General features: G+C 42.1%; 1 protein-coding gene and 1 long non-coding RNA gene across 6 annotated transcripts in view; one reads left to right on the top strand and one right to left on the bottom strand.

The window, feature by feature from the left end:
• Window positions 1-1,015: 1,015 nt before the first annotated feature.
• Window positions 1,016-2,627, top strand: LOC310678121. Its single transcript, XR_014511630.1, has 2 exons — window positions 1,016-2,219; window positions 2,375-2,627. It is a non-coding gene; the product is annotated as an uncharacterized lncRNA (long non-coding RNA).
• Window positions 2,628-3,713: 1,086 nt separating this feature from the next.
• The window catches only part of ASCC1 (activating signal cointegrator 1 complex subunit 1), a 49,328-nt gene continuing 43,002 nt past the window's right edge, over window positions 3,714-10,039 (bottom strand). For all 5 annotated transcript variants that reach the window (XM_083441436.1, XM_083441434.1, XM_083441437.1 and 2 more), the window contains exon 10: window positions 3,714-4,157. In XM_083441436.1, coding sequence (XP_083297562.1) covers window positions 4,041-4,157 — 117 coding nt within the window. In that variant the 3' untranslated portion in view covers window positions 3,714-4,040. The remainder of the gene's footprint in view (window positions 4,158-10,039) is intronic.

Below are 10,039 nucleotides of genomic sequence, written 5' to 3'. Positions count from 1 at the left end.
CAGTAGTGATATATGGAAGTGAGAGCTGGACCATAAAGAAGGCTGATCACCGAAGAATTGACGCTTTTGAATTATGGTGCTGGAGGAGACTCCTGAGAGTCCCATGGACTGCAAGAAAAAAAAACCTATCCATTCTTAAGGAAATCAGCCCTGAGTGCTCACTGGAAGGACAGATCCTGAAGCTGAGGCTCCAATACCTTGGCCACCTCATTAGAAGAGAAGACTCTCTGGGAAAGACCCTGATGCTGGGAAAGATGGAGGGCACAAGGAGAAGGGGACGGCAGAGGACGAGATGGTTGGATAGTGCTCTTGAAGCTACCAGCATGAGTCTGACCAAACTGCGGGAGGCAGTGGAAGACAGGAGTGCCTGGCGTGCTCTGGTCCATGGGGTCACGAAGAATCGGACATGACTAAACGACTAAACAACGTGTATGTTTGCATACTGTACTAACCAGCAGATTTTTGGGGGGCGGGGGGACGGGACATTTCCCAAATCTTAAGACTTAAGCCAGCATCAAGAAACACAAGCTTCTGTAGTCACTGAACACTGACAATGCTCTGCCACCAGCTCTTGTGATCATAATTTGCCTTCACCAACAGCATAGACCATGCTCAACTTGGTGCCCCAGATGTGTTGGACTGCCACAGTGCTGCACCAATTATCCCCAGCTAACACAGCTGGAAGGAAGGCTGGAATAGATTGAATGTCCATTTATTTGAGGTGGGTTAGAGTTAGATGGCTATTTGGATAGACTTCCCAGTCGTCTTCAGAAAGAGGTATCCAGCGATGCTGGTACGTAGTCATTATCTTTGTGATGTGCTGAGTCCAAACGTTTGTATTAGAACACCTACCTGCAATGTAAGAATTTTGATAGGACTTGTGATGAGGCACCTGAGGTATCCCCAGTGCTAAGCATTTATAAGCTGTGTGTATTGTATTAGCTAACTGCCAAGGTTCTGCTGAGGACAGCTTTCAAAACAGATGTATCTAAAATAACTCGCTATAAAACAAAAATATATTTATTAATCAGCTTGCCCTTAAACATGTCCATATGAGGTATTGGACTACTACTCAGCTTCATAGAAATTAATTCCAGATCTGCTTCTCTCTGCTGTGAATTTTATGTACCAACTTAATCCAGCGTTGCTGAATTAATTATACTTCATACATTATAAAGGAACAAACTTATTAAATATATATATATTCAAAAAAGAAAAAGAAAGTACATACAATTAAAAGAAACCCTTTCCAATCTCATTTAAAATAAATTGTGTTCTCCGAGTTTAGACCTTGACCTACTAAGTAATTAACTATATTATAGTGGGTTTGCACCGAAATTCAGTGCTATACTACTTAATCTGTAGCACTGAAAAAGATTTGTCAAGCTTCAGGTTGACCCATTTGGTATAGTTGGTAGTACCCAGAAAGAACTACTCTCATGAACAATGAGAATGGCAGAATCTGGCCCTGCATAATCAAACCCAGCCATATTAATGTCAACCTCAATAACCAACAAGCAGCTAGGGGAAAAATCAATGCTAGACGATAAAGGACAAAACTGGTCAGGAAAGAAAAATTATTGGAAAAGCTTCTACGAGGGAACTGCAGACAAAGAAGAATAAAAATAGTCCTCGTCTCCTTTTCGGGCTCTAATATGCAGCATGAAGTGCATTGCTAAGTGCATAAACAGCTTCTTGGTTACTGTTGTTAAAAATAAAAATATGTCAAGAAGCTTTCTGATGTACTTCTTTTCTTTCTGCTGCAGAAGAGATGCCTGGCTTTTGTGAGCAAGTGGAACAACAAAAAAACCCCACCTCCCTCTGCCTTTGCTCTGGGTAAAGGAAGAACCAAAGGGGCCTGTATTTGGGCAAGCAGAGCACCTCTCAAAAGGTGCTGACAATTGCTGTGTGGAGGAGAAGAGCACTCAGGATCAGACCTCCAATGAACTATCTGTGCCCTTCGAGGTGACTGGCAAAGTCAAGCCTTAAGAGCCTCAGAAGAGACTCTTGATAGCCGAAGAACGAAAGTGATGACATCAGCCAGCTAAGGAGTGAATAGGGAACGCAGGGGTTGCATATTTTAAGAGTAATCATTAAAATGGTTCGTAGTTATTCATATGCCACAAAAAGAGTTTCACTCTGCCTGCCTTTGGGAGAAAGGCCATAATGCATGCAAAAGATCCTAGCTTCAATCCCCATCTCCAGGTAGGGACAGTGGCGTAGCGTGGGGGGTGCAGGGGGGACCGGCCCCACCAGGCGCAACATCTGGGGGTTAGGGTTAGGGGGCGCAAATCCATGGGTTAGGGAGCGCAAATTACTTGCCTTGCCCCGGGTGCTGACAGCCCATGCTACGCCACTGGGTAGGGATGGTAAGGAATCATTGAGAATAGTCCTGTAAGTCTGCTTTACCTGTGAAAGGTCCCAGCTCCAGGCAGGGCTGGAAGAGAGTCCTGTCTGAAATCATGGAACGCCACCGCCAGCCGGTGTCGATGGACCAATGGTAGGACTCTAGGGCAGCTTCCTATGTTGCTATATACTGCAGATCCACTGGCAGTGAGAGAAGATAATACTTAGATAGACTGACATAGTATAAGGCAGGCTACTGTGTTCCCATATGCCACTGGTTTGGTTTTTTTTAAAAGCCATGACAGGACATCCTGAGATGCTAATGCAAGGAAACAGGTGTTGGTTGAGTTGGTAAACAACAAAGCCCAGCCCACCCTCAGAAAACAATTGTGCTGCTAGTATAACTGGATGTGGCCAGTGAGGATGATCCCCCAAGTGACAAACAGGAAAATGTATGCCATAGCTCCTGCATTCTAAAAATTGGCAGGTGTACATTTATTCTCTTTAGCAGAATTTCTAGAAAACTGTTTTGTAACATTCAAGGGACAGGGATATGGATGCGAATTGGACATTTCTTGCCAGTACTAAAATAAGCAGGATGATTCAGTCCCATATCAAATACTGTCAACCAAATAAACAATAGAATTGTAGAGTTGGAAGGGGCCACGAGGGGCATCTAGTCCAACCCGCTTCAATGCAGGCATCCTTTGCCCAGTGTATGGCTATCAGGCATTAAGAAAGACTGGGTTAGATCTTCCAGAATTTACTCCAAGCATTCAGTAATATGGGGAATAATATTTCAGATATTACCAGAATTCTTGTATTTGCTTTTGCCTTACCTTCCACCTACCGTTTCACTTCTCACTGTTTCTCCTTATATACTCTTGTTCCCTTCTTTTTGTTATGAGATGAAATAATTCTAGAACTCATATACAATAGCTTGTAGATGTTTTTTAAGATACGGGTCACATCACTGTGAGCCATAGTAAATGCTCAGAGCTGCACACAAGCGAACACATCATGCCTACTGCCTTTGGGGCTACACAAGGAAATAGGCAAGCATTATCACACTGCTGGGTGTGATTTTTCACTACCATGTAAGCAGAATCATCCAGGGTGTTGTCCACGTGGCAAAACCTGGCCCCTCGTATGGAAAAATGTTGCTTTGCATGGATTGTGCTCCATGGACAGTGACCATTTCAGAGATGAAAAGAGTTACATGCAGCTCACCTGGACATGCAGTGAGAACCCCTTCTAGGCAACTGAAGATGGGAGCTTTTGTAAACTGAAAGCATCAATTCTTAGAGCAATCCATGAGTAATAACTAGCATTAGATACGTGTTCAAAGGTAAGCTAGTAAAAAAAAATGGATTGGTAACCTTGATTAATTTATTTACAACTAACTGAAAGCCTGTTACACGCAGAATGTATTATTTCATCTGTAACCAGCACCTATTCTTCAATAAAAGAACCAACAAACTAAAATATCATATTTGAACAAGTAATTGTTTTCACTGTGTTCAGACCAAGGTGAATTTGCAAATTTAGAAGGACAGAATGACGCTGGCCCATCAACAGGATCCATTTAAATCTTCTTCTTCTTCTTCTTCTTCTTCTTCTTCTTCTTCTTCTTCTTCTTCTTCTACTTCATTGTGCAGTTCTGATGTCATTCTGTTGGGGAATTGGTCTCTACTTCAGGAGAAATTTAACTGCCCAGATGTCGCATAGTAACCAGAGCTATCTGAGGAGAATCTCTGAGAGAGGTAGACTGAATTCAGCTGCACTTCTCCGAAGCAGAAGTTCTCAAAGAGCTGAAAGAAACGAGATGGAAATAATGAAATATCCCTAAAAGCGTGTGCTCATATTTCTTATGAGTGAGACTACAAACAATATTTTTGAAACACTTTGATTTTGTAGGACAGTAAGAAGCCAGATATAATAGCATCACAGATTATATCTGGCCTCTGGCCCAACCGTTGGCCATCTCTGTTCCTGACATTTCACAATCCTTGTTTACACTTGCCTCAGTAAAACACAAAGGGAAACATAAAAGTGGAATCAGCCCTTCAGACAAACTTCCCTGGGCTCCCCACAGATTGGAATGTGAGTGCTGCTCCTTCATCAGCCAAAATGAGCTCAGTGACCAAGTTCCCAGTAGATTTCATAAAAGATGTTACTGCCTCTCTTTGTTGGTATGTAGTGGTATCACAGAAGATATGGATTGTGGCTCAAGGAAGAGGTAATATTATAGTTTAACCCTGAGTCTTCATTCTTCTGTTAGGCCTGAATATAATATAGGTGACGACCATTTTAGATGTATCTGACTGACATGTGATCGCCGGTGCCACAGGTCCTTTTGGACCTGGAAGAATGGCAGAACAGGGGTGGGCTGGGGTGTAATGGAGCAGGAGATGTGGGGTAGTGGGACCAGGAACAACAGCCCCACACAAAATGGTCATCGCCAGTAGTTCATGAACTAGGTTAAACGAGGCTTTCTTTGGTGAGAGCTAGTTTGTAACGTCTATGATAAATAAACTGAGTTCATTTAATTAATGCAGGTTATCAAACTGCATACTGAAAGGAGACACCCTCGGGTGCTTTTGTTCAAGATAAGAAGAGTGAACCGGAACAAAAGGCTCTTTGACCCAATTCCTTCAATGAAGTCTTTCAAGGGCACTTAAACCACACACACACCACTCCTGAAACCTAGTTCAGGAGAAAGCTGCTCCAGTGATTAACACTGTACAGGAGACAGATGAAACGATTACATCAGAATATATTACAAAGGGAAGCCAGTAATATTGCTTTGAAGAAACATCACATTCAAGTGCTTTTCTCCATTCCATTAAGAAGCAGGAAATTGCTCTGCCTTTAAAATGCCTTTGGAAAACCTTTCAACAAATACACTAATTTCAAACTCGGTTTAATGCTGCTGTGCCAAGGGTCAACAAGGGCTGAGTAGCTTAGCTTCCCCATCATGGAGACCTTAAAAACCCACACTCCATCTGACTTCTTCTGCATTTTATATCTGTCCCTACAGACCCCAGCTCAACATGGGCACATACAACTCTTCTGGCCATTAAAGACTCCCAGCGGCTTTGAAAAAATCTACAGCTTCATTAAGCCCTGCTCATCCAGAGCTGACAATGCATTGATTCTTCTGTGTGAAACCACTAAAATTCAAAAATTTACTTGGCAGGCATAATGTAATATATTTCACTTCTTTCCAGAAATGTACTGAACTCTCCCTGGTACGGTTTATCTTAAACCACTTCTTCACTGATGTTGGCCATTTATTTTATGTTCCATGACCCTCTTATGTAAATCAGGATTTGCCCAAGTGGGTGGGGCATCTGACACCGTAAGAGTTTGCTAGGGGAGCCTGATGGAGAGACATATACTGTACTGCTCAAAGATGAAGACACTTCAAGGCAAGCTGCAGCTGACTGGGCTGTACTGTCAATCTCGCTGCAAATCTATGGATGGGGAAGAGCAGAAGCAAAGACAGGGACTTAAAATGATCTGGTTGGCTGGGCAGAATACATTACGGAATCTAATAGGGTGGTAGGCAAAAGGAATTTCAAAATCTTGAGTCTCTAAGTATGGAGCCTTGGAAACAAACAAAAGGTTCTTAAACTATAAATCTAGCTTTTATTTTCAGATCCTTCTTCCACCCAAGAGCTTCAGAGAACAAAGTAGCAGAGGAGAATTGCAATAAACCTCACTGTCCCTACTTTGGCCCCTCCTTGACTATTTTTCTGGTTGCCTGGATGGAGGACAGAGTGGAGTGTCAGTGTAGAAAGTCACCTACTGTGTAAAGAGTAGAATTTACATTTGTTGCTCCACCCCTTTTTGGTTCTGGCCCCGCCCACCATTGGCATGTGGCCCCTTGAAGCATGCCAAGAAGGGAATGTGGCCCTCACTGTCCTCCGTCCTTGGTCTGGAAGCTGGTCCTGAAAACCTGACTTACTAAAAGATTGCCCCAACAACTGCTGGAAGTGCAGTTACATTTTGAAAAGGACATGAAACTACACAGGAGGAGGCCAAAAATTACTTTGAAATAATCAAGATTCTAGGAAAATCAATATTTGGATAATAAGACCTATCCTTTTATTGCTTCTTGTTAAGCCTAGCGAGAATACAGTTTATCGAAAACTTTTAAAAATAAGTTTTGATTTCATATTTAAAGCACAGGGTAAAAAAAGGAGAATTGAAAAGCCCTATGCAATTATAAACATGAATCCATAATGAGGCTCCAAAATCTTATGTTCCTGCAATCAAGATATGCATTTCTCATATATTAGAACTAATAATGGTGTGTGTAGGGGGTTGTTTTTAAATTAAAATCCAGTTTGACTGAGCACAGTATTTAGAGAATATTTTTTGAAGACTGCAGCAATTTTGACAGGGCATAGGCTTTGAGCTTAGTGGCCAGAAGTGGGATTTTAAGACTACACCTGTTTTTTATTTTCCATATATTTTAAATAAGTAGCTCTCACAGGTCCTCATAATCCTACCTTTTTGCTTACTCAGCAAACAGGATGCTCCCTGCACTGCCTACACAACGGAAATTGTTACTGTCAGATTGTTTGTGAGCCTGAAGATGTTTTTAAAGTGAGGAATATTGAAGTATTTATTTGCAGTGGCGGGGGCGGAATGTTGAAGTTTTAACTTCTAAGGGGATTATTTGCCTCAAGACAAGCTAGCACAGGAAGCAAAATGCATATACAGGATATTGCAAATATCTGTTTGAGATAACAAAAGCAAGCTCTCTCTTACCATATAGGCAGTTCTTATTTGAAAATAAGCTCATGCACACACACACACAAATACTTTTCAGGGGGTACTCAAGAATACGCAGTACCGGCACCTCTTTTTGTTGTTGTTAAAAAGTGTAGCACTTACTATAACAATTCATGGTGTGTACCAGCACCTATTTTTCTAGAAAAAAAGCACTATATACCGGTATATGTATACACACACACACAAACACACTTTGTGTACACAGACACAAACACAGATATAGTAACTAAGTGCAAGAGCATTCTCCCCTCCTGCGGTTTACAGCACCTGGTATTCAGAAGCATATTGCCTTTGACAATGGAGACAGGAAATAGCCAATAGTAACCACTGAAAGTCCCATCGTCCATGAATTTGTCGAACCCTCTTTCAAAGTCATCCAAGGTCCATGAATTTGTCGAACCCTCTTTCAAAGTTGGTAGCCATTACTGCCTCATGTGGGACTGAATTCCATAGTTTCACTAAGTTTCACTGGGTGTCTGCAAGTTTTAATGTTATGATCCACTTTCTCCATGCCATGCAATGATTTTACAAATTTCTATAAAGTCACCTTTTGTCTAAACTAAAAAGCCCCACAGCAGCCCTATCGCTCAAGAAAGGGTAAGGGGAAACATCAAGCAGCTTAGTCATGCTGGTAACATGACCCGGAAGCTGTCTGCAGACAAATGCTGGCTCCCTCAGCTTATAGAGCAAGATGAGCGCCACAACCTCAGAGTCGTTCACAAATGGACCTAACGGTCAGGGGTACCTTTACACTTATATAAAATACCTTTTACACTTATTTAAAAAGGATACACTTATTTAAAATAGCCACCTGTTCCCAGAGTGGGGTGTGACCTCAACATGTAAAAAAAAGAAGACAGAAAATAGCACTTTCCCACAGTGAACTTTACTAGAACAATTGATTTTTCTGGAAAGGTACCTGACGTACATTAATCATGAGCATAGCGCAAGATTTAAAGAACAGCCCCAGCCTTTTCTCTTCCCGCTTTCACATCAAGCCTCCTACTTTTATTACCTCACTTCATTCCCTCAGGCCTCAGGTGACTGAAGCTGCTGGATACCAAGAGTAGGCAGATGAGGGCAATAGCGTAGTCCAAAGGGCATAAGCTCCCTCTCAAAGCACAGCTAGGAAAGAGGCTCTTGGGAGCACAGATGGTAGCAAAAGGTCTCTGATATTGCAATGTTAATTTCTTGCTTTGAAAAAGGGGCCCCTGACCCTGCCTCCTGAGCTTAGGTTTAATAGAGCTGCCTTCTACTTCACATCTGATGAAGTTGACTCTGGGCCATGGAAACCTATGACATAATCAATTAGTTTTCAAAAGGTGCCACACCTGTCCTGTCCTGATTTTGCTTACATTATTTCAGATTAAGGGGAGTTAACAGCAAGTAAAAAAAACGTTAGCAAGTTGGATGATATTTTGTTTGCCCTCCTTTGTTTTCTCTAGCCACCCAAACTTTACTTATGATTGTAGGTCTTTTGAAGACAGAGATGAAACTGTTGTAGGCCACCCTGAACCCATGGTCTTGAGTGGGTTATAAATAGGATTAATAAAATTAAAATTTTCAAAAATAGTTTAACTATAGTATTAAGAATACTTTAAAGTGAGGTTTCCATAAATGTGCACAATATATTTTGCTTTGGGCAGAATGAGTGGAACACCCCCTTTCTTGTCTGCTCGGTTCCTGCAGTTTCCTTTCGGCTACCTTCTCCCAAAATGTGATGCACCACTTCTGTTTTCAAACCTGGGAATAGCTACAATCAATCACAGCGCTAATATACACCAGGCTACCAGCAGAGCAGCACTGCAGCTCCATTTATGAAAACCTGGACATGCCAGCACAAACTACTGCTTTTAAATCACCTGTCATGAACACAGCAAGCATGAGAAACATTAATAGATTTGGCTGAAAAGGTGCTGGGCAGCAGGACGACAAATATAACCAAAAGAGAGGAAGGGGAAGCAGAGGTATTTAAAACTTCCTTCACGTAATCTCTCTGCTCTGCGCTTTGGGCAGCCTGGCCTGGATTTCACTGTTACTGTCACAGGTATTGATCAGTTCCAAAAGCTTTGCTCTTGCCTAAAGTGGCAAGGCCAAAAGGACCATTTGGAATTAATTAAAAAAAAAAAAAAAGAAAAAGAAAACCTAGCAGTTCTGCAGAGAATTTCAATACTTCAATACCATGGGAACAACTCACTGCAATGCTCTGCAGTTAGAAATCTACCAACAAAGAGAAGCAGTATCAGAGGATAAGATGCACACATTCACCCGGAAATGAATACACACATGCAGTCAGTCTGTAGGGAATCCATTCACTGAAAAGTATCAACCATATAAAGCACCGGCTAAGGATAAGGAGATAAATGGTGCAAAACTGTCCTTTGTGAAGCCGCACAAGAAGCCTGGCAAGAGAAATAACATGTCCTTAGCCGCCCGTACAGTTTATTCACAAAACCAGATACTCCCAGCCATGGGTGTGGGAGGCTAAGGACTCAGCCTGAAGGTAAGAATGTTTTAAGCATCAGAAGGTGGAGGGGGGCCTTTCTCAACCTTGGGTCCCCAGATATTGTTGAACTACAACTCCCATCATCCCTCGCTAGCAAAGCCAGAGATCAGGGATGATGGGAGTTGTAGTCCAACAACATCTGGGGACCCAAGGTTAGGAAACACTGTGTTAAGGAATCAGATGCCTTGTTGGTGATACAAAGCAGCTACGCTGTGTGGTATCACCCCCAAATCTAAATATACCCCTAAGGGTATAAGACTTGGATACAAGATCAGATAGGATATACAGTAAGAGCAACCAGGGACATAGTCAGACTTCTTGTGCCGGTGGAGCAGAGAGAGACAACACACCCATACCCACCCCTCAGTTTCCTCCTCAGGCAAG

This window comes from Podarcis tiliguerta (assembly GCF_965153285.1).
Source record: "Podarcis tiliguerta genome assembly, chromosome: 5".
NCBI classification, from domain to species: domain Eukaryota; kingdom Metazoa; phylum Chordata; class Lepidosauria; order Squamata; family Lacertidae; genus Podarcis; species Podarcis tiliguerta.
Note: the sequence above shows the minus strand (reverse complement) of the source record. Positions and strands in the feature narration are given on the sequence as shown.